Here is a 25,824-nt window from a genome sequence, read left to right as displayed (position 1 = left end):
TCTGAAATACAGCTCTTTAGAAGTGTTACTACACATTACCTCAACACAGCCTGCAAAGCTTTTGACTGAACGGTTTGGTGCTGTTGTTTCCTCCTACACATTTCAAGCTAGTTGCTCTTCTGCTACTATTTTTCAAATCAGCTGGTAGAGAATGAATCACCTCAAAGAGTGCGACCAAAACCCAACCAGTGTTTTGGCATTAAAACTGCAGACCAATGCATGCACACCTAGCAAAATCATCAGCCACTTGCTTAGGTGCTGTTGTAGGTTCTGCATAGATTTATTGCAGAAGTAAAAATTAAGCTTTACCCAAGAACAAAAAACTGCCTCTTCTAAAAACAGCCTTTATAAACCAGTGAGGCTCTGAATCCATTTTTATATAAGACATTTGACTTTTTTCACCTTTTCATCAGTCTGAATCAGTCTCATTTATAACTATTCTGCAACACAGTAAATTTTGTTAAATTGAATAAAGTGTGAAGTGGCTTTCTGAAGCGACATGCATTCTTTTTTTTAATTAAAAATGAAAAAAGGAATGTGCATTCTGAAATATCTAGACGCTTTACAGTAAAGCTTTTCACACTTGGAAAAAGAGTAATGAAAGAAGTATCAGGACCAGATGTACACGCAGCAGAAATAAAAGATATTTCAGAGACATTCTTCTGGAAAAACTCCCATTCAGGCAAAGGGTTATGTCTGGGTAAAGTGTGCTGGAGGCAGAACACTGGCAATCCAGTTACACATCATGATCTGACTCAACTATTAGTTTTATACCAACCCTGATTTAAAACGTGTCAATAAAAATCTTTGTCACTTGAACACAATGCAGAAATGTCAAATGACCAGAAGCGTCCTCATCATGGGGGAAATAGGTATCACTGTAGGTGGAAACACCATCTATGCAGACATAAATGTCATCACTGCACGTGGAAACGTCATGTTTGGCAATAAAGTACCAAGTCATTTATTGTAAATGGGTGATTATCATCTGTGGAGCAACAAAAAACGCTCTTTGATGTGGCAGCACTGCCCGCAAAAAATCAGGCAGTTATAAAAAAGACTGACATACAGCATGAAGACATCTTGCAGCAGAGGAGAGCTGGATGAGGAATGGCTTCTTAAGAAGGGATCAGACTTCAGGATTTAAAAAGTCTCAACATATCTTGTATTTACAGGCCGTCTGCTGCAGATTTCTCTCATAAAACCTCGTCTTGCGCTCCAAGAGAAGCTCCCACCTATACTGGGGAGATAAGGACAGGAAATGACAGATTACAAGATGCATTCGGATTTGAAAATAGGATTTAGAAAATTGGACCGTCCCAAATATTGCACACATGTGCATTTTTGCAGTGTGTTGTGACAAACTCAAGACAAGCATGGAGCTACTGTGGGAATACTTTTTCATAAGTGTTCTTAAAAGAAGCGAATAGAGAAACTTATATTCTTATTTAGCTTTTCTTTCCATAGCTGTCTTTTCTTTTCACTCTTACTATTTACTCTTCCTGAAGTAGCTATTGTACTTTATGATGCATTTGTTATATTTGATATTAATCAATCTTAAGGCTCAAAAGGCACAAAAAATTAACTATTCCTAATGGCCACAGAATGCCTGTAGTCACTGATCAGATTCTATGAAATGTAAAAATGGCTCAAACTGTGCACTCTTAAAAGAGACCGCTGCATGGACATTTAACTAATTAGTTGCTGCAGTGAATTTCACAAACAAGCTAGCACCTACCATTAAGACATTTGCTGACCTCTGCCAGCTGTGATGCATACTGTGCTGCATGTACTGCAGACGGTGCCGAGAGTCTTGTAAATTTTGAATAGTTGCTCTGCTGTACAGACTATGTTATCACAGAATTTTTAAATAGTGCGCTCATCATTTTGTTTCAATATATTCTGTTAAACAATAAGAAAAAATATATTATATTAACATATAATATAGAACAATATCAGCTATTTCATGGTCCTGGGTCAGTGACCCAGTGTTTTGGATTTGTTTTGTTATTATTAATCTGTGACTTCATGGTTTATGATTACTAGTTTTTTGGTTTCTGTTTTATAACTCTAGTCCTTCTTTGCTCTGTTTTGTTCTGGTGCCTCCATGTTTGGTGTGGGTTCGTTCTGTCCTCGTGTTTGTCTTGTTCCCAGTCAGTCGTGTCTCCTGGCGCTCCTGTCCCTGTACTCAGTGTTCCCTCTGTTCAGTGTCTTGCTGTGCGGTTTTTCCATACTCCATGTTGCCTTGTAACTCCTAGTTTCCTGTTCCCTTGTCTTACAGTGGGGCAAAATAGTATTTAGTCAGCCACCGATTGTGCAAGTTCCCCCACCTAAAATGATGACAGAGGTCAGTAATTTGCACCAGAGGTACACTTCAACTGTGAGAGACAGAATGTGAAAAAAAAATCCATGAATCCACATGGTAGGATTTGTAAAGAATTTATTCGTAAATCAGGGTGGAAAATAAGTATTTGGTCAATAACAAAAATACAACTCAATACTTTGTAACATAACCTTTGTTGGCAATAACAGAGGTCAAACGTTTACTATAGGTCTTTACCAGGTTTGCACACACAGTAGCTGGTATTTTGGCCCATTCCTCCATGCAGATCTTCTCGAGAGCAGTGATGTTTTGTGGCTGTCGCCGAGCAACACGGACTTTCAACTCCCGCCACAGATTTTCTATGGGGTTGAGGTCTGGAGACTGGCTAGGCCACTCCAGGACTTTCAAATGCTTCTTATGGAGCCACTCCTTTGTTGCCCGGGCGGTGTGTTTTGGATCATTGTCGTGTTGGAAGACCCAGCCTCGTTTCATCTTCAAAGTTCTCACTGATGGAAGGAGGTTTTGGCTCAAAATCTCACGATACATGGCCCCATTCATTCTGTCCTTAACACGGATCAGTCGTCCTGTCCCCTTGGCAGAAAAACAGCCCCATAGCATGATGTTTCCACCCCCATGCTTCACAGTAGGTATGGTGTTCTTGGGATGCAACTCAGTATTCTTCTTCCTCCAAACACGACGAGTTGAGTTTATACCAAAAAGTTCTACTTTGGTTTCATCTGACCACATGACATTCTCCCAATCCTCTGCTGTATCATCCATGTGCTCTCTGGCAAACTTCAGACGGGCCTGGACATGCACTGGCTTCAGCAGCGCAACACGTCTGGCACTGCGGGATTTGATTCCCTGCCGTTGTAGTGTGTTACTGATGGTGACCTTTGTTACTTTGGTCCCAGCTCTCTGCAGGTCATTCACCAGGTCCCCCCGTGTGGTTCTGGGATCTTTGCTCACCGTTCTCATGATCATTTTGACCCCACGGGATGAGATCTTGCGTGGAGCCCCAGATCGAGGGAGATTATCAGTGGTCTTGTATGTCTTCCATTTTCTGATGATTGCTCCCACAGTTGATTTTTTCACACCAAGCTGCTTGCCTATTGTAGATTCACTCTTCCCAGTCTGGTGCAGGTCTACAATACTTTTCCTGGTGTCCTTCGAAAGCTCTTTGGTCTTGGCCATGGCGGAGTTTGGAGTCTGACTGTTTGAGGCTGTGGACAGGTGTCTTTTATACAGATGATGAGTTCAAACAGGTGCCATTCATACAGGTAACGAGTGGGGGACAGAAAAGCTTCTTACAGAAGACGTTACAGGTCTGTGAGAGCCAGAGATTTTCCTTGTTTGAGGTGACCAAATACTTATTTTCCACCCTGATTTACGAATAAATTCTTTACAAATCCTACCATGTGAATTCATGGATTTTTTTTTTCACATTCTGTCTCTCACAGTGTACCTCTGGTGCAAATTACTGACCTCTGTCATCATTTAAGTGGGGGAACTTGCACAATCGGTGGCTGACTAAATACTTTTTTGCCCCACTGTAGTTTCAAGTTTTCCGAGTTGGGTTTTGTTTGGTAGTATTTTAGTGTTTTACAGCAAAATAAAGCTGCCTTTTTGAGCTCATCCCGTGTGTACCGAGTCCTGCATTTGGGTCCTTCCTCCTGCCTGCAACAGCTAGCCTTGCTTGCCAAGCTAATTGCATGACCAGTAAGCTCTAACCTAAATCTAAAATGTGGGAAGCAGGTTTCACTGGATACATTTCCATGTATGCAGATGATACCCGAACTTTCCCACTAGTGTGACCATAGCGTTCATTTATGTCCACCTCTTTATTAATGTTGTTAACTTTGATACAATTTTTCATAAAGTTCCATCTTTAGGTATTTATTTTTATTTAGTGTGATTTATAAACAAATACATACAGCACTCACATTCCTATCAGCTGCTTTAAATATAGTGCTAATGTGCATATGGTAGAATATTCACATGTGGCACATAGAGGCACTGTAGGTGAGTAAAATTTTAATTATATAACACCTTTCAAGAAGATCAGTTCATAGTTGTTCAGCTATGAGGCTGTTTGAACGGTGCAGAATTTAGCATTAAACATTTCTAATTATCAATCTAAGGACCACTTGGATGTTATCATGTTTTGGTATCTTTTCTTTGTCTTGTTTTAGATTTAAATACTAGGTAACAAAAAGGAAGGAAGTCCACCAGTCCCAGATGCATGTGCAAGCGTCAGCATTCACAGATTCTATCTAATACTAAAGAAAGGATGACTCTGCTGCTGGATTGTGTGTCCCAGAGAGGTCTGAGTGTCACAATGCAAACGAGTTGCTTGGGAACCTTGTGGTGGCATTTGCAAAATACTGCTTCTGTGGCTGGCTGCCCTTGGAAGATGGGTGTGAGAGATGGATCCAGTGGCTCAGGTCATAAGAAGTAAGATAACATCACAGTGCAGTTGTGGGATATAATAGCCAGTTTGACCTGGCCACCACACTCCTCTGATGTCAGTGCTAGCACACAACTGAGGATGAAATTGAATGAAGCAAGTGGAAAGTAGCATATGCCCATCAAATCTGATATTGTCATCATCGTTTTTAAAAACAGGGTACTCCAGGCCCTTTTCTGAGATACTACCATATCAGGTGGTGGGATATTTAAGTATGGAGCAGATTTTTTACTTTGTTGGTCCCCGAGTACTTACTTATGTTTCATACGTGTCAGAATGGTAAGACGTCCTTATATGTTCACTTCTATGGTACCGCGACACTTCATAATTACATCTATCATTTGTTTCTGCCTAAAAACAAAAATTAAAAATCACCAAGGGTAAATTTCACTGTTAAACAAATCGCTCCTTTCTGCACAGCTTTTAATTTTGAAATGCCACTTTCTTCCTCACCATCTAACCTTTTCACCTGCCTTGCACTGTAGACGGAATACAAGTCAAACAATGGAGATGGAATAAAGATAACAGCAAATACCATCAGATTGTTCATGTTTTACTAAATCCGGATCCATATGGTATTTCCAGCAGTAAACAGCATATTTCTGGGATTGCCTTTAATGCTTAGTAGTTGCTAAAAGACAATTCAGACAAAAGCTTTTGGTTTGACCATGTATTGCTGCACTTTGCCTGGCTTCTTATCTTTGGTTGATATTCATTTGCTTCCAGTCTGTGTCCAGGCATTGTAATTAGGATTTCCACTAAGAGCTTCAAATTTCCCTGCCGATCCTCTGACCATGTTAATGCCTCACACAACAAGTCTCAGTGTCTTCTTGCATTTATTCTGATTAAAAACCCTGCTCTCCTTTAAGGGAGCTGCCACTCAGCATTACAAAGACTGGGGTTTGCATGTTTGCCATAAAAGCCCAGCACATATTTCCAATTTTTTCTCTGACAGTCAAAAAGGGTTCAAAGAATTTTTCATTTTAAGGATTTACTTTGATCAGTTTGGATGTTTTCTCTGGCAAGTCCCTGAGTCGGTCGTGAAAGGTTTTGACTGTGGTGGAATGCAGACAGTTAAATCGGGGTGAATTCACCATGAATTATACAGTGGCAGCATTCAGTTAGTGTAATGTGAAGGTGTTACATTTATGTCTGATTTCATTCCAGATATTTTCTGACCAGTCCATAGACATTTGAGGATTTCTGAGAAACTGTAATACAAAACTGGAAGCAAGTTTATTCTGTGTTGGTTTGTTATATTTGAAGCACATGTGGTTTGTGTATATATAGAGAGTATAAATACTGAGTTTTGATTTCTTAATCAATTGTAACTAATATTTCTTGAAGAGCTGTGGAATAAAAATGAGTTGGCCACCTTCTCATTGTGAAAGGTCTTCTTTTGACCTCCTTCCCCTTGAATAAGATCCCTGCTTTCTCCAGCCACTAAATTAATGACACCCTAATGAAAAGTGAACAATGCAAATATGGACATTCATTTCAGGATACATTGGCTATTTGATTGGGTCATTCCACACAGAGGTCAGGGAAACAATTAAGGGACTTTAATGGGATGAACTGGGGAGTGTGGAGTGGGATGGCTGGCATAATAATGGTCCAAGCTGATGAAGATTAGTGGTGCAGAGCCAGTTAAAAAGTAGTCAACCAGTTTATGATTTTATCTGTTTTTACTCATATGGAAGTACTGTATTAGATATTTTTGCTTTTTTTGTATGTATTTTTAAAATTTATTTTTATATTTAAATTCAGAATTTTGGTAAAGCGTTTGAGAAAAGAATAAAGACTTGTGATCCTTTGAAGTGGAGCTCAGGACACTGCAAAGCTCTAAGCTAAATCCTAACAGGCTGACAATATTTTAGAACAGGAAAAATCGCTACAGTTCTCCAGCTTAAGTTAGCAATATAACAATATGTAACAAGTATAAGATACAAAAAAATAGCTGAAGCTGAAGTAAATGTCATTAGTTTTCGTCCAAAACGGTTCTACTAAATAACTGTCAACTCCAAGTTGACACTTGATGAAAAATTGAGCCTGTTTCCAAATCAGGAAGATGGTCTTTGGTTAACCAAAGATAAAGATATTTTCACATTTTGTTTTAAACAATATATATTGCTCTTAGTGTCACTGAGAAGGTGTTTGACTAAATGAGAAGGGACAGAACTTATCAGGAATATTCAACATCATCGCACTGAACACAGAAGTTTAGTGATGGCGACACTGAAGAAAAAACGGCCAGCGCACACTTTGCGTGAATCCAGTCGCGTGTGCAAATTCATTTTTTGCCTAGTGTAGGAATGTTGCTACGCAAATATTAGTGAATGAGGCCCAAAAGTTGAGACATAAGAAAATCACAATTTGATGCGAGCCGCTATGAGTTTCATATTATTGAATCATTAGTCATTATTAACTCCAGTCCAAACACATGCAGTTAGTGGGGTTAGGTTAATTGTTGATTCTCAGTTGCCCATGTGAATGTGAGTGCAAATGGTTGTCTGCTCCTCTACGTTAGCCCTCCGACAGACTGGCGACCTCTCCAGGGTGTACGCCGCCTCTCGCCCTATGGTAGCTCAGATCGGCTTCAGACCCCCCATAAGGATAAGCAGAAGAGAATGGATAGATAGTTATTATCAGTCTCTGGCTAACTTCAAAAGTGTCTCTTTTGCCCCTCACCCCCAACCAATCACAGCAGATGGCTGCCCCTCTCTGAGCCTGGTTCTAATAGAGGCTTCTTTAATTTCCCTTCCCACTGTCTCAAATACTTGCATCTGATTGTTGCTGTTTCTCAGTCTTATTGTAGGGTCTTTACCTTACAATATTAAGCACCATGATGAGACTGTTGTTTTGATATAAATAAATAAAATAGCCATAAATAAATAGCCATGCAATGCTTGCTATAAAGGGCAACACAATGCTGAATCCTACTTTCCGGTGATGGAGTGCTTCTAAGTGCTTCTTGACAAACAGTTTGTGCTTTGGTCTTGTGTTCCAATTTATCATTTTCTGTAGATGGAGTAGAATTTGTTTATGTCTAACACCTGCAGTTTTTCTGGGGCATATAGGGCAAATCTACAGCACTGTAAAGAATGGGAACGTGCTTCAAAAAAATCAGCTGTAATTTTCAATTTATGTGAACAGTTTTCAGAGGCTGATGTTTGATGTTAACACTCAATATGGAAATTCGCTAAAGGGAAGGCAAACAGCAATGACAATGAAACAAGGGAGGAAAAAAAGCAAGAGTGACACATGAAGAGAAGGGCAGAGACAGGGCAATGCTGTTACCGTTCCTGAAGACTGTAGTCCCTGACAAGGCTGTAGCAGCAGGATGGTCATCTAATCAGCCTTCACAGTAGGACAACTACATCAGTTAGCATCACTGATAAATCATATTGACAGCTACTGCTTGACAGAAGGGGGTAATGATAGAGGAGGGAATGTGGAACTGTTGAAAAATAGACTGAAATTAAGGGGAATTAGGGGTGAAACGAGTGATGGACATGTTTAGAGGAAGGAGCATTTCTAAAAGAAGAAAAGTACATCCAGGATAATTGCATGAATATTATCTGTTCACTTACTGCATTTTAATTCTCTTACCTCTCTCCCCCTGACACCCTTTTCACCATCACCACCACACCAGTGTACATCTGCCTCCACTTCTCCAGCCTCCCATCCACCCACACAGTGCCTGTTACCAGCGCTTAATTGGTGGAAAAAAGGATGGGAAGTATTTATAGATTCTATTGAGGCTGTGTTTTGCATTACTAAAAAAAAAAAAAAAAGGAAAAAAAAATTCAATAGAAGGCTATTATCCCTGAATCCTGCAACCTGCAAACTATTTTCCTGGAATTACACAAAGAGAAGAAATGAGTTGCTCTGTAAACTTGGAAGATGGAACAAGGGGACAAAAAAAGAGAAAATAATGAGAGAGCTGATCCAGGATGTGCTGGCTCACTCAAGAGACAGATCCTCGTCCATTATTGATGAAAGTGAATGGCAGTAGGTTTCAGGAAGGCCTGGTGTTGGACCTTGTCTGCTTGTCATCTAACATTAATTGACACAGCCCTTGCGGTGGTGCAGGCACCCTTCCATCCAGGCTCTCGTTTCAGTTTACCCGATGATTTATTTACACGGACACTTGAGTAAAAAGTCACTGGGATGCTCTAGCCTTGTCTTGTGGTAAAAAGTGTGGGAGGATTCACTGCACAACAGCGTCATATATGATATGTATAAACATATTTTTCACAGTAAAGTGGCTTTGCTGAATCTCAATTATCACTAAATGAATCTGCAGTGGAGCTCCACACTAGTGGCTGAGTTACTGTCAGCTCCAACCCCTTCTAGACATGCACTCCGATAGCATGTAATCATGTCAGTTGCAGTCTGAATGTGCACCGCGGTTACTTTTCGTAACCTTGTACCATTTTTGCATCACATCCAACGGAGCATTAAGTCCCGACGCGTGCCTCACATTAATAGACTCTCTCAGACTGTGCATGTGTCTCTCCAGCATCTGGAATTGTTCAGCTCGCTAAAATACACCGTTCTTCAAGAGAACGCTCTTTACGGCAAGAACATGAGACACCTGATGCCAGTCTCCCTCTCATGGTCCCGCTTGTAGTTTATCACATACCTGCAGCATCACATGCAAGTGTTTTCAAACAAGAGTTAAGTGCATTCGCTGTGCTATAATAGCGGCAATGTGACAGAATGATGAAAGTAAAAATTTGCTTACCCTAAATTTACATGTAGGATGACTTTGTGAATGATCAAAATAAACTTACCGTGGTAAAAAAAACCCAAAAGAAATCCCAACTTTAATCTTGCTTTGATTTACTGTCAAAAATTGCACAACGTACTACAATATTACTCATGCACTCTGTCTTGTTATGTCAGTGCCGTGGGTATATCTAAATTGGGAATGTTAATATACAAGTGATCTATATCTGAATAACTGAATCACAGCATGCTGTCACTTTAAAAGACTGATGTAGACGGCAGTGTTATGTAGTCCAGGCTTTACTTTCAGCCGGGGTAGTTAGCTAATTGCGTATATTATCTGTTGTGGTTGTGCCAGGGTCAAGTCTACGTGTGAGCAGCGAAACCATCTATTCAAATTAGCTGAACTTTGACCCAAGCTGTGCTGACTTTTGAGAGCACAGTCATTAAGTAAAGGCTACTGTTGTTATTGAAATTATAACAGGACAGGTTAAAAACACCTTTTGCTGTTACTGCAAACTGTTTGTCGTCAGTAAGGTTGCTTCCACAAATGCCCCACCGCGCTACAGATTGTCTGCTATTGCTAATGACTACAAGTCATTAGAAAAGAGTTGAGGTTAACTTATCCTGTTTGATTTCAGTTGTAGTGTTCATTATTTTCCCATTGAGGCAGCAATTAGCCCATTTATGACTTGTGAACGAACTAGAATGAACCGTGCAAAGATTCTATTTACGCTTTGTACAATATACATTTTTTCAAACAAAATGCCACAAGAAAAGAAAAAAGTTTCAAGGGTGCAGATGGACTGAATGGTTTCGCACATCTGGTTAACTTTCCATGTCTGATAAAGCTGTGCATTGCTGCCTGCTTGAGAGAAAGTGTCACTTACTTTCAGATGTTTGCTCCAGATGGAGCTGGTTTGTAAAGAACAAACGTAACAGGTAAAAAAAAAAATCTACTGACTGAATTGAAAGACATAAATGTTCTGGTATTATAGGCTGCGATGTGTTTAGGTGCCAGTGTACATTGTAAAGTGCACTGAATGGTGATATAAGTGCAAGGGTTTGAAAAACAAGGCTTAGAAATTTATGTAAAAAGTGTTAAGCAACTCTGTTGTCAGTAGATGTAATGTGATGATTCAGCCTGTACCAAGTTCATGAAGGGTTATTTAGGAGCTATTCTGAGCACTGTTTGTTGATCAGAGTCCTCCTGCTCAGAGGTGATGCATTTTCTGTGTGCAGAACCAACACTTGGACAAAATATGGGGGGGCAAAGCAAAGATGACAAGCTACAGTTCCTCCAGAGCTCCACATGTGTAATGATGTAGGAAACAGGATGTGGTGACTGATTTTTTTTTGTCACCTTTTGGGAACAATGACACTGTATTAGAACCAGGGTGTGATGAGGAGGAATCCATTAATCCGGCCGTGCATTGAATTCAACATGTCAAATAAGAACGCTTTCATTGCTTTTAAAAGGAGTCTGCTTTGATCAATCGCACTGAGGCAGTTTTGTAATGGAGTAAAACTCTAGCACAAAAGACTCACTGCCATAAATGATTCTCCCAATGGGACTCTAAGGTACATATATGGTACTTTAAATCAAACCGCTTTTAGAGGAGATAACATATTTGGCTACATGTTCTCAGATCCCAAGAGAAGAGTAGGAAACTGTACATGAGCTGCAAGACGAAGGATGGCTCGACAGCCTGTTAACTCTGGGCGTCATGATGCATAGCTCTGCATTGGATGATGAAGTGCTGTAGAATTAAACATGTTGTTTGTTAGAATCAATTGATATGCAGACTAAAGCCATGAAAATAATAGAAAATGGCTGCCTTCACTTTCATGAAACTCTGATTCTCCGTAAGCGCACGATTCAAGGCTCTGACATCCAAATTACCCTGCACTGCATGATTATGACTGACACACAATATTGCACACCTTTGACTCTCCAGTGGTACATTTACCACCACAATGATTTCCCAAAATAAAAAAATGAGTTCTATTAACAACATACAGCAATGGGCATCTGGGAAAAATGCACACGGCAGTGCGCTGTTATAAAAACAGAACCCCGTGTGCCCTCATGCCTGATTTATTTGGTCTCACCGCATCCAGAATCAGGCACTAGGGTTAATCACAGTGAATAATTACCCAACACTCAACAGTCCAACTCAATTTTATTTCAGGTTTTCTTTCAGTATAAAGGGGGTGAGTGTGCAGTAATAATAGTATGATATTAGTAAAATATAGAGTACTGTGCACAAGTCTTGAGATGCCCCTCTTTTCCTTTTTAGGAAAAAGGGAAATAGCTGCAGTGATTTATTGAAACCCACAAAAATAAATGGAAAACCAGTATGACATTTGTACAGTTCTAATGAGCTTCAGAGTAAATATTTGATATGACCATATTCTTCAACACAGCTTGAAGTCTCTTAGTCGAACTTTTCTTGTAATATCTTTAAGTAGCTTCCAAAGATGAACTTTGAAGGATCTTCAGAAAGCATGGAGAACTACAAGACCACTTTTAGAAAGGTCTGCCGCTGCCTTTGAACTGAAAAATAAAGAGAGGACAAATAGCTCAATACTTGCATTGTACTCTACACTCACTGCCCACATCATTAGGTACTGTTGTTATGTTAACCTAAATGTCTAAAGAACCAGTCACATGGGAGCAACTAAATGCATTTAGGCATGTAGACATGGTCAAGACAACACAGTGAAGTTTAAAATGAGCATCAGAATAGGATTCAAGTGATTTTCTTTGCAGCTGGTGCCAGACTGGCTGGTCTGGTTAATTCAGACATCCCTGATCAACTTGGATTCTCCTGCACAACCATCTCTAGAATCTAAAGAGAACAGTCCAAAAAATATCCAATGAGTAGCTGATGGGTTATAGCAGCAGAAGACAACAACATGATCGGCATTTTTGTCAGCACTAAATTTGGACAACAGAAGATTAGAAAAAGAAATATTTGTTGGTCTGATGAGTCCACTGTGAAATTCAGATGGTGGGGTTAGAATTGAGAATAGATAGCATGAGACATGCTGATCCACACTGCCTTGAGTCAATGGCTTATAGGCTTCTGGTGGTGTAATGGCATACGGCATATTTTTTGGAACATCTGTTAAACACCACAACCTACCTGAGTATTGTTGTTGACCGTGTCCACCCCCTTATGACCACAGGGTTTCCAACTTCTGATGTTTGCTACCAGCAGGATAATGCACCATGTCACAAATTGTAAATTATCTCAAACCCTCTTGAACATGACAATGAGTTCCCTGTAATTAAATGGCCTCCACCGCCATCAGATCTCAACTCAGCAGAACACCTTTGGGATGTAATGGAACAGGAGATTAGCACCAACCCTTTATCACCTCACTAAATCTCTTCCACGAAGAATTAAAGCAACTCTGAAGACAAAAATGGACCCAATAAAGTGTAATATTGGCAGTGCATAATATAAGCAAAGATGGCTTGGATGCATGTCCAAAACTGTGATTAGGTATAGAGATGCTTACATGGCAAGGCAAGGCAAATTTATTTGTATAGCACAATTCAACAACAAGGTGATTCAAAGTGCTTTACAGAGACATTAGAAACAAAAACAAATAAAAAGCATGTCTAACCTTCAGATGTTCTCTGCTTATATAACATTCCATTTTTTCAGTGTAGTGCCCAATGAAATGATTCCTGAGCTCTCGGCTCCTATCAATGAGAAAATGTGTCATAAAAACATTCTAAACAAAGCTCATATTTTGCTAATGTGCTGTTTCTAATTGACCAGAATGAGCGGATTGCTGAGTCAGCAGCATCTGATCACACTGTCTGTAGCAGGAAGCAAATTGGTCATGCTAAACCATCCCCTCGTCAACAAACCAATTAATTATTTATGGGCTTCAGTGGAGCAGAAAAACTTAATTTATTGTTATCATTAGAAGAGGTTTCTGTTTGGGTCCACATGAGGATGAGTCAAGCTACAATTACAGGAGCTGCAAATTTGTACAGTTGTGGGAGAAATCTCCTACAATCCACAAGACACCTGCCAAGTGATGAACTTCGTGTCAGTGGTTATGGAGCAAATGGAAATGACATGCCTGGCAGCAAATAAACATCAAGGAGTGCAAAGGTTGTTTTAAAATACTATTAGATGGCCAGCAGTGTTATTATTATTTGTGTGTAAAAGAAAAATAATATTTTAAATGTGATTCACATGTGGCTTGGCTTTGTTGGGTTTAGCTGTGCATGATATTTTCAGTGCCTAACAAATGTCGAGGGGCAAACTGACAGTAGATACTGGACAGAAGAAAAGAGCAAAGAAAGAAAATTAAGGCCCAACATATGTCAGACATAGGCGTCAAACCTATCACTCAGGCAGTTGCATGAGCTCAATCTCCCTTCCTAGGACCCTTGAGCAAGATCTCCTTGTCATCACACTATAGTGTCACTTCTCTGATCTCATATAAACATAATTTTTTCTCTAACCTATCTAAACAGTTTGGTTGTCAATAACTAAGACCTCAGTAGCACAGACTAGTCAGACACCCTTTGCCAATCTGCAGTCACCAGGAAAAAATGTGTATTCCCTGACTGGTTGGAGAGTGGTTGCTGAAGGTTTGCAGATAGTCAAAAATAGGTTAGTGTAACAAAAATGTCTTTGTGATTGTTATGGTCGCTTGCAGAATATTTACCTTCAAAATAAAGGTTTTAGCTTACCATCACCACAAAATCCTTCAAAAGATGCGACCTTTAGTTTGAAGGTGAAGGATACTGTTTCCAGTTTGCGTTAGATTTACTTTTTTATTTTATTTTATTTACTTTTATTTATTTCAATATTTTATTTATTTCAATACCGCTCAGTGGTGGTGAGTAATCATAGAGAAGTCAGCATCTTGCATAGAGACTACGAGTGAACGTGGGAATCTTCTTTTATCAGTGCAGCTCCATAAAAGTTTTTACGACCACATTTAGCTAGCAACTACCAGCAATCTCCAGCATCCACTTACCAATTGGTCAGGTGCGTCTTTCCGTAGTGATCACTAATTTCTATGCAGTCTCTATGCTAAGCAAATTCAAAACTGACAAACTGGTTTCCTGGTACGCCTCATTGTGGCTCGAGAAGTGCAAGAAAAGCTGCTGTTTATTTTTAAAAAAATATTGCAAATCACTGAATTGTACTCATGAGCTTAGTGTGACTTTAATTAGAGGTGAAGTATTTTTTAATTTAGATTTAATATGCTAACTGTAGCATAGAAAAACAAAGGATTTTCTATGACTAAGCATGTTGCCTCTGCGGCTAAGAAAATAATTTACATTACCAGATTGTCTTTGAACATTCTCACATTTACTTGTGTTCCTAGTCAGGCTTTTGTTTGTACTGCATTCATAACTTTTGCATATTTTTGGATTTTTTTCTCATTCGTTGCCTTTTGCCAGTACATCTGAGAGCACATTACTGTACATAAGTATTCAGTCATCTTCCGTAATGTTAAAGGCAAATATTTGGAATACTGCTATGACATTTGCTGAAGGAAATCATGCCCACTGAAGTATCTGCAGCATATTAAAATGCCTGCTTGTAAGTAGGAGGATAAATAGACAGGTTTTATAACTCGCTTGTGCTATGTGCCAGCTGAATTCTGGGTGTGAATACTATCTGTACAACTTATACTATAAAATCGTCATGCTTGTTTTTGCTTTAGGTTATTGTGAGTCTCCCTTTTAGCCTTCTTTGCCTCGTCCAACAGCAGGGATATTTTGGGGTTTTTTTAGCAATTCCTTCAGTTCGTCACCCAGTCTCCATTTCAGCTACCTGTGCATAACTACCAAGAAAATCAAAAAACATCTCCCTCTTCCTAGTTTGGCTGCGCTATTGATTTTTCCAGCTGGAATAGGCTCCAGCCCTCCCGCAAATGTGAATTGGATAAGCAGAAGAAAATGGAAGGATGGATTTTGTTTCTGGTGGCAGACAGAATTGTGTAATGAAAGCAAGGCTCACAGAGACCCTGTCTAGAGGCCGATGGTGTTATTATTTCATAGCAATGCAAACAACATTTACTTTATAATGACATGTTAAAGCAAAAAAAAAAAAAAGAGTAGAAAAGCTTTCAGTCATCTTAAAACGGGGTCTTAACATTATATCACTTTCATGCATATAGTATGTCGGCACTGTTCATGTGGATTTTTCTGCATACAGGCACTTGAGAATGTTTGAAGCTTGTTTTAAATGGGTTACGCTATCCATAAAATTGGGCAGACGTTAAATGCGCTGACTAATGATTTATCTTGCATTCATGCTGAGCAAGACACAATAGTGCTCAAGTGTAGCATTGTGCAAACATTTGTTAGAAACTGTCATTGCTACTTCCTATAATCAGTGGCAAAATAGGCAAATGGAAATATAATTTTTAAAGTGTCAAACTGCTGCTGCTTTGCAACATTGTCAGTGCACAGAAAAAAAAAAATCTTATCCAACACTTCTCTCAGACTCTTTGATGTGTCTTTTCATTGCCTTTGGGCAGCCTAATCAACTAAATAACTTTGATTTGCAAATGTTTACTCCTCCACGGGAGCAGAGAGCCATAACACCAGGGACGTCAAGTGAGAGTCCCATTGTTTCTGATTAGGAATTTATTATTTTCTACCCGTCTGCCTCTCTGCCCAGTGCACGAGCTGATTAGCAAGCCGGGGAAGGATGGGTAATGACGATAACACTAAACTCAATAGCTGTTTTATAGGCAGCGGTGCTTTATGATGCTTGCACTAATTGCTGGTGTGATTAGTGAGGTGTCTGTGCCCTCTTTGGTTGCTCAGGCTGTCCTGTGCACTGAGCTCTTGCAGACCGGAGCACAGGGGAAGTGTGGGTGTGCGGATCGTTGGGGGAGGCAGACACAGGAGCGTAATCGACTTCCCACTTTTTCTGCCCCTGTCAGCCCTTTCCCTTGTGCTGCAATAAAGACAAATTAACTTAGAGGCAATCATAGTTTTTTTTTCTTGATCTCTTGGCAATACAGTGATCTATTTCTAACTATTTCTAACTGTCAGAGAAAAGACGAAAGTGCAAATAAAAAAAAAAAAAAGCAGACTGAGAACATTAGTTGATTTCATAATCTTAAATTTATGCGGGGGGGAAAAGCCGTCCTCTTCCTTTCTGCCCTTTGAGTGTGCTTTCTGTGATGGAATCCTTGTACTCTTTATTCAAAGGTTGATGGACTCACACATTAAATTCTTTACTCTGAATGTGCTCATTGTACCATTAGAGCCGTGAAAATACAACATGGTGAAACGGATGCTTTTGAAAGCTTTGTCTGTGTCTGCCATTCAGTCTGACCTCCACACTCGTGTTCTTGATACATGGTCATTGCTCCTGCGGCTGAGCAGACAGTCAGTACTGAAAGTGAGATGACAGCACTGTCAAGTTTTGTTCAGATACATTTCCCCTACTAAAGGGCTTATACAACGTGGGTGAATTTGCATAGATTTCAGGTCGTGTTTGCATACTTGTCTGCATGACCTTTAGCTCAGTTCTCTTCTGTTTTTTTAAAGCTATTTTTCCGTCTAATAGAGTAGAGTTAGGTAAGACAATTTCCCACATATTAAATTGTTATTTATGATTTAAGTTCTTAATTGCATGTCCTAATAGCTGACATTGCTAGCTGAACAGCCATCAGTGGCTGACCAAGCACTGGGTGCAACAATCAACACCTGCACTATGAAACATTTTATGTCTGCATCAAATATTTTTTGTCAAGTGGCTCAACAAGCTGTGAAACACTGACATGATAATGCCTGTAAAGGGTTTGGTTTAAAAGCTGTGGCTTGTTTACACACTGTTTACACATTCAACTATAACTCCTCTAGATGCAACTTTCTGGCCTTATGGTTATCCAACATCAGCTTTTTTGGGACCTGGTTTTGTATTTTTTGGTGAAGCAAACCGCACTTTTCTTTTTTTAAAGAACCAACTTGCTGCCTCACTCAAATAAGCACAGAAACTAAAACGAGGTAGTAAATTTTCGGTGAGCTCAAATAGGCTGAAGCTGAAAGGAACTGGTAGTCAAGTAGTAAAAGCTTTATTTCTATAAGCAGGTCCAGCTCTTGCAGGATCTACGTTGAACTCCAACATGTATTATTTTAAATTCCATTCAAACTCATTATGGTCTGGCAGCTGGACTGCTTTGACATACAGTCGCTCCGTATGAGACTGAACTCATGTAGTTCCACTTCACTAACTCTTGATTCTTGTGTTAATCAAAAAGCGTTAGGAAAGATGAGCAGCAGGGGCTTCATTCATAAAGGGTTTGATGTAGAGCACTGTGCAAATGTCTTAGGCCACCTTTCATTTCTTTTACTAGAAAAATGGGAAACAAGTGATTTATTGAAATATGCATAAACATACATGAAAACACACTATATCAGGCAAACGCAGAGCTTACACAATTCCAATTAGCTTTATTCTTCAAAACAGACTGAGCTCGCTCTGGCAGCTTTCTCGTCATTTCTTTAAGTAGTCTTTAATAATAGTTCTCCAGGCTTCTTCAAGGACATTCAAAGCTCTTCTCTGATTGTTGGCTGCCTTTTGTTGTGTTATCTGTCAACATGATACCACATTGTTAGTCTTGACGTCCTCGTCAAGGGAGGCCAATCCATGGCTGACAGTGACTGTGTGTTTTCTATCTAGGTTTGCGTTTACTCCACTGATGCTGTGTTTGGGATCATTGTGATGCTGAAAAACGAAGCCGTTGCCAGTCAGAAACTTTCCATATGGTGTTACATGATGAATCAAACCTGATTGTACTTTTTCACATTCAAAATTCGATCAAGTTTGACAAGATCCCCAACACTACTGGCTGAAATGGAGCCACAAATGATGACGGAGCCTGTTTTACAGATGGTGCTTCGGATAATATTTCTACCATCTATCTTTCTGCAAAGCTAACTGGCCCTCAAGTTAAATTAATATAATAAATAATAATAAAAGAATACAATCTTATTTAAGCTCTTAATATAATTCTAATGGGGAGAATACAAGCTAAGAAAAACTAAAAGGAAATACAAAAGAAAGCTCCATTTACTGTTGCCTGTAATGTAGATACTTTATACTGGATGACTTTGGCTTCACACCAAACAGGAAAATAAGAATAGTCAAAGGTTAAAGTGAGATTTGGCAGGTGTGGGATCCGTAAGAATGGTTGTATAGTACTAGTGTTGTGTGGGGAAAGAAATCACTTAGAAATGGGCCACAATAATTTCTATTGTGTGCTTTAATAGATTTTTTTTGTGTGTGTACAGGCTGTGATAGGTGAGCTGTACTCCTGCACTTTGTGTAAAGAAATTCAGCAAGATATAGGCAGATGCTACACGAGCTATTGTGGCTAATTAATCACTGCTAGACAATATGAAGCTAGTATAAAGGTGGAATTCATTGAGTTTATCTAATTATCATCTTAAATTCAAATTGGTGTCTGTAACCGTTGAAACCAAACACTGATCATGATCACACCACAGCTTCTCTACACCAGTCTAAAATAGTCTCTAAACTTCAGCACAGTACTGAAAGGTGACCAGTGTAGCCTGTGTTGTATTTTCATCCAGCTGTAAAATATTCACTTTTCAAAACTTTTCAGACTTCAATTTGTTTTTCAGGATGTTTCACAATATGAAAAAACCGTCTACAACACATCACGTACTGATCCATTACTGTATATGATAAAAAGTAAACTCTAAAATTAAATCAGAAATTTTATGCATGCTTTAAACTTCCAGTCTATAAAATGTGACTGAGCAGTCTTTACCTTTAAAAACAAACGATTTTCCTCTTTCTCCATCGCTGAATGAATTTATGTCTCATTTTCTTCTCTCCCTGTGAAATACAACAGCTATGGCTTTAGCTAGCATACACAAACTGCACATAACCCGTTTGTTTGTTTGCTGATATTTGTTGAGCCGTTTGAAAAAGCTTCGTTTATTCCGGATCATTCCGGCCCATTTCTACTCCATCAGCTCCATAGTGCAATAAATAATGTATAAATTAGGTATTCTGTGTCTCTTTCATCTCTGTGTCTTTTATGTCAGTCATGCGTAATAAGCCCTGATAATGGATACACCAATAGGATTGTCTTTTATATATTATTGTTCCCTCCATTTAGGTTCAATCGATTTGATGTTTTTAAAGTGCACAATAGTCCGGAAAAATGACTTCCATCAAATGTGTTGAATGTAAAGTAACAAGCTTGTTGTAAAAATGTAAAGAGTAGAAAGTACAGATATTTGTCTGAAAATATAGGAAGTAAAACTGAAAAGTTAATATAAATATTCAAGTAAAGTTCAGATACCTGGAGATTCTAACCTAATATTTGTACTTTATTACTCACCACATCTGGTTTTAAGCAAACAAGATGAAGTACACATTTTAGAGCATATGCAAATGAGTTCACTTGATGAGGTAAAGTTATTGGATGTCCCTAACTTTGAATATTTTACTGCTGGTATGTTGTAGCTGTGGAGGTTTTTGATTTTTCAGTGGTGAGACTATTGTGCCAGTTCGGAGTGATATTGAGCTTCCTTCATGATTCTGTCCTTTGGATGCTTGCTGGCTGGGTAGGTGTGAACAGCTATCCAAGTTTTCCCTCTCGTCTCTTTGTCTCAGTGTCTCTCGGTCTCCCTTTCTCTCTTTGATGTGTCAGTTGAGTAAGGCCGGAGTAGGGCAGGCAGCCATATCCATCAGCTCCATCCATCAAGCAGTGGGACGGGTGGCAGAGAGAGGATGACGGGCAGCAGAGAAGGGGCAGATGTTTTGCAGGAGCTGATATGCTCTCACATCCATGAGGGATGTCATTACGCGGCCGACAGAGAAACATGTAACTGATTAGCGCCTTATTAAGTCAAGGACACTGGCTCGCAGTAACATACACCGGTGCCATTTTGGCTTGTGGTGCTGATGGCTTGCCAGTCACTGACAACATGAGTGCCTCAGACAGATAACCTCTCTTTCTAATTAACTGCTTCTCTGTTCTTCAACTCCAAGTTCCTTTTTTGTCCATCAAGCAGCTCTGGAATAAAGCTTGCCATTTCAAGTATTATTTCCTTTTTCTTGCTCAAATGGAAGAACCCAGAGGTGCACGAGGCTTGTGGATTTCTCTCTGAGAACCACACTGTGTTGTGGTAAGTAAATAAAGCAACGTCTCCCTGAGGGCGTGTAAGGATTGTAGGAACTGAGAAAAGTGGACAGTGCAGCTTTAGCCCTGATCCAGCACAGTGGCTAAAATGATAATGTTGAGAATCTCATCTGTGTCTTGTGTTTTCTCCTTTAGTCGGATCTTTCGAGTTGTCCTCTGTTTCCTCTCGACAATAAATCCTGCCATATGTTGTTAGAAATATGTATTTACTTCAAATCACATTGGCTTTGTTCAGCACTCTCCTGTCATGGTCCTGGGCCATGTGGGCCCAGTATTCTTAGTTTTCATGTATTTTTGTATTTTGTTCTTTATTTAGGCCATGCTTCCTGGGTTGATCTGTTACGTTGTTCCTTATGTGTTTTCCCTTCGTGACTCTTACCCCCTGTGTGCCCCTCTGTGTATTTATGAGCCCTTGTCTCTCTTTGTGTTTTATTCTATGTTTTCCCCAGCCCGTTATGTCTGCGTTCTCCCCGTGCTCTCTCTCCTCCTGTTTGAACCTCTGTGTACTTCCTGTTTTACTTTGCCCATCTCCCATCAGTGTTACGTTCACTCCTGCCGTGTCTTGTTATGATTATCAGTGTCACCTGTGTTCCCCGTGTGCATCCACTTCCCCTGATCATCCCTCATGTGTATTTAGTCTCTGTGTTTCATACAGTCTGTGTCGCGTCGTCTGTGTTCCCACCCTCCATGTTTCCATGCCCGGTCTGTTGTATTCATAGCCTTACCTTAGTTCATTCCCAGTTTAGGTTTCTGTTTAGTTATTGCTTTTGAGCTGCCCTTATTCTTGTTTGTTTCTCTTGCGTTACCAGCCACAATAAAAGGCTCGCTTTTGTTTAAAGTTTACTCCCGTGTCACTCGTGTCCGCACCTGAGTCCTCCACGCACTCTCCACACGGTCTGTCACAGCGGACCGTGACACTCTCCTTTGTTCTCTCTTTTCTTCTCCTGCCTCTAAGTTTTTATCAGCTGTATGTTTAATACACTATAGCTTGCCACATCATAAACTGCAGCGATGTGCGTCTGCATTTCATGTGTTTTGAGTGGTTAGAGCAATAAATGGGCTCAGGGTTATGAGAACAGTGAAAAATACAGGCAATGGTGGACTGGTTAATGGGCCTCAGGATGGCTTTACTGAAATGTAATACAGTTTCACCAACAGCACACTTTTATTTGGGAAAGAGAGATAATATTTCTTTGGACAGTGCTGATTAAATGTGTTGTGCAAGAGAAAAAATGAGTGCTACTGAAGAGACTAGCCACAGATATTAATCTAATTTTAGGAAACATGATTATTGAATCTGGACTTGTTTTGCCCATTTTTTTTCAATCATCCCCAAGGTACTGCAACATCAAGACCAACAACACAAGGAACTAAAGATGTCAGAGGATAATAGATGCTCCAACCTGACTAAAAAATGACAAATGACTAAAAAAATGACTAAAAAGAGAAAATGTGTCTTTTTTCTTGTGCGCTTGCAGTAAAATCTGCTGATTTTGGTCTGTGTGAAGGGAGGAGGACGGCGATTGAGGGGTCTATAACTTTCGGGGAATGGACATTACTTTTATTTTGTTGAATGCACGAAAAGACAGGTGATGCAAACTTCATCCATCACAGAAACAGCTACATTATTTTATTTTACCGTCAGGCTCAGTCACTGCTGATGAGTTCATAGTCTCAGACATTCATCTGAAGTTAGAGCCAAAAAGATGGATAATTCAGAGTATGGCTCAACATGACAAGCCTCCAGTCTGTGAATGTAAAGTTGGTGCTGTGGTGTCTTAGGTTTTAGTTGCACAGGCTTAGCACCATCTGAAACTACAGGTCATGACGGAAAAAACTTCCCAAACTGGATACAAATGGTTGCTGGTAGTCACTGTGAAATCAATTGCTAATGTCCCATTTATGCAGGCCTAGACTTGTCAGTGACCCCCGGTAACCACTGGTTGATAGGAAATTAAATCTGCAGCCAGTTGGAGAGTGGTTGCTGGAGATTGCTGGAGATTGCTGGCAGTCACTGGCGTAAAACTGGTTACAATAAAGGTACAGCATCAACAACCTCTGCAATCACTTTGGCCACCTGTAGTTTGCATACAGCACACACATCTTTTCAGCAGAAGGGCACAGCTTCCACTTTTAATTTCTGATTTTCACCCTGTAGTTTCACTACAGCTCAGAGAGTCAAAGGGAACGTATTTGCCATGGTGCACAAAGTTTTTGATGTAGCATGCTCTTTGCCTCTAATTTCACCTGGCAACTGCCACTAACCTCCAGCAATGTCATATGGTTGGGGAATCTGCATATTTCCCCTTTAACTGGAGGTTGGCAGCAGATAGATGTTGAGTATGGTTTTGCTGGAAGTTTCTTCCTCTTGAAAATAAGTTTTTTTTCACACTGTTGCCAAGTGCTTGCTCATAGGGAGTCGTCTGATTCTTGGGGTTTTCTCTGTATTATTGTACGGTCTTTTTCTTAAGGTGACTGTTGTTGTGATTTGGTGCTAAATAAATAAAATTGAAGCGACTCCACATATCTTACTTGCAGTCTATGGTTAGCTGAGGATCATAGACTGCAAACCACTTCTGAAAATTTATACTGTAGATCAGTGAAAGGCAAAAACATTGGTATACTTTTTTTAGTGCATTATTTGACAGTTGGGTAATCACAGTTTTCCAATGTGCACACTGACACTTTAACTTCCAAATAGAGTGGCTAAGGTGATCTATTTAAACTGCTTGTTTCATTTTAAACTTTGCTGAACAAAGAAACCATTCCTGAGAGAAATGATGGCAAAAACTGCAAGTTGAAAAAGTCCACCCAAACGTGTCATTTGCATTATAAATAACGAGCCATTATAAAGGGAGCTGTGCCTTATAGTGTTTTCCCTTCTCTTCACTTCCTACTTGCTGCTCTCAGTTATCTCTGCCTTTGGCTGGCTGTGGGAGCTGACTTGCTCTTGATTTTTCCACCATCTCTCAGCAACGTGTCAGGTCCAGTTTAGCACTTGAGGGCAGAACGTGTCAGAATCACAGCCCCCTCTCTCTCCAGGCTGTCTCGAACCCAAGGTGAGTCAGGCCTTGTCACCACTCCTATAAAGACATAACCCATCACATGGCGCTGGTAGATGGCCAGTAGTTAATAGCCCTGTTGTGATTTGCCAGGGAAAATACTCATCTGCTGAAGAGAGCAATCACTTAGAGCAAGGTTGGGGTTTTATGGGTTTAGAAGGGAGGTGGATGCTCAAATGTAAATCTGCAGAATCACAGCATGTCTGAGCTTTGGCACACACTAGGCGAATAAAATCTTAAATCGAAAGACAGCTTGTGGTGGAGATATGAGTTGAAATACAAGCACAGTTGAGGCTGTGAGCGCAAGGCACGAACATTTTGTGGAATGGCGAAACTTCAAGTTGAGAATCCACGGATCTGCACTGGTGACTTAGAGACAAATTCCTGCACAAGTCACTGACTTTGTGTTTGTGTGTCCTCTCTCTAGAAAGAGTTCCTGGCAGCTACAACTGAAAAGGACATCTTTGCCCATCTGGGTCTCGAGTACATCGAGCCTTGGCAGAGAAATGCGTAGGCCTCCGCTCCTCCTTGGCTGGATGATACCCTGTGCATACATCAGTGTTTATCCCATCTGCTTGCCATTATGTGGCTCTCCTGTGATTCACTTTCAAACTGCTTTTGATTTCCATACACTTTTGTGTTGTTGTTGTTGCCAATATTGTTGTTGTCTAGATTACATGACGACGTGTGATTCATAATTCTGCTTATTCACTATTGTCTGCCAGCAAATAAACATTCTCCTGTACCATTCACAGGCTCCTGTCTCTAAGTGTTGTAATCATAGGCAGGATAAAAAGACTAATCAGTCAGTATGAATCGCCTGGGGTGCCTGTGAGGTGCAGGAGAAAGGGAGCCTGAAAGAAACAAGGCAGTAAAGGGGGTGACCACTGAGAAAAAGGGAGGGAGAGGAAGAAGACAGGAAACGATGAGAAAAGTGAGGGGGAAGGGAGCTCTTTGTCGAGCAAAATGTTGTAATCACCCTCCTCCTGGCAGGAAAGTGCTCAGTGTGAAGCTGAGCCAGGTCTTTGGGGGATTGAGAGGCGGGTAATGAGCTTCAGCTAGAGGAGCGTTCTGCGTCGCCATTTAGCCTCCATTTAAGCCTACGTCCACTGGAGATCATTTAGCTGGCATTCCCCTATCCAAAGACCAGTCGTCTCCTTTCTTTGTTCCCCGATGAATCCACTTCCCCAGATGCTTGGCTGAAATTAGAGGCAATCAGCTACAGTGGGAAATCAGGAAGAATTCAGAAGGAAGGTAAACGAGCTTGCTGAACACACAAATGGAGTTTGGCTGCCAAAGCGATTCTGTCTCCCCAGCATCCATTATCTTATTGCTTTGACTTTGCTTATGTTTTATGTATGGCGGTTGTTTATCAGGATTTGTGTCCTTTTTTCAGGACGGTGATCCTCTAATGAAGAACCTTTATTGATCCCCGCGGGCTGTTTGGGTACATCTGATTTGCTCCTTTAGTGATGACATGACCTGCCCTGCTGTTCATCCCCCAACCCACTTTCCTCTTGATGCTCAGCCTCCGGTTTATCCCAGGATGCTGCAACAAGAGCAGAGACAGATGAGAGCAAAGCATTCTAGTGAATCACCCTATTTAAAGATTTTTAAGTAGAACAGTCCGGCGCTTTGAGGACTTGACCCAGGCCTCCCCTTCTCCCACCTCTTTCTACTTTCTCCCTCTTGGCCTCTGTCTTTCTCTCCCGCTGAGCTGCTCTTTCAACCTTGCTGACACAAAACAAACTCTAAAGCTTCTGAGCTGCAGCGTTAACCAGATGGAACAGGCTCCCTGATCTCCAGGGTTATCTAATGTTTTCACTTTTAAAACGAAGGCGGATCCCCTCTGCCCCAAGCCCCACAGAAATCGTCTCTAAATTTCTCTAGAGTAAAATAAAAACCAAGCTGACCTCAATAAATGTACATTTGTTCAGCTCTCTTTTTCCTAATTGTTGTTCAAGTGCAAATTGGATCTTCTGCTACTTTCACATTAAAAATTCACAAGTGTAAAGGGATTAAAAGGCTATAGTTCTCAATTTAACAACAGCATTGTT

At 40.2% G+C, this 25,824-nt stretch overlaps 1 protein-coding gene across 1 annotated transcript in view; it reads left to right on the top strand.

Annotated features, from left to right (window-relative positions):
* Positions 1-24,484, top strand: part of dntt (deoxynucleotidyltransferase, terminal) — a 105,596-nt gene extending 81,112 nt beyond the window's left edge. The window contains exon 11 of the mRNA XM_086260164.1: positions 24,195-24,484. Coding sequence (XP_086116290.1) covers positions 24,195-24,281 — 87 coding nt within the window. The 3' untranslated portion in view covers positions 24,282-24,484. The remainder of the gene's footprint in view (positions 1-24,194) is intronic.
* Positions 24,485-25,824: the final 1,340 nt, after the last annotated feature.

The sequence above is a fragment of the Aulonocara sp. 'chitande type north' Nkhata Bay genome, linkage group LG13 (genome assembly GCF_057382095.1).
Source record: "Aulonocara sp. 'chitande type north' Nkhata Bay isolate Kocher_YH1m ecotype deep benthic linkage group LG13, A_spYH_male_GT1.1, whole genome shotgun sequence".
Classification (NCBI taxonomy): Eukaryota; Metazoa; Chordata; class Actinopteri; order Cichliformes; family Cichlidae; genus Aulonocara; species Aulonocara sp. 'chitande type north' Nkhata Bay.
The sequence above is the reverse complement of the archived record's forward strand: the minus strand, read 5'-3'. Positions and strand labels throughout refer to the sequence as shown.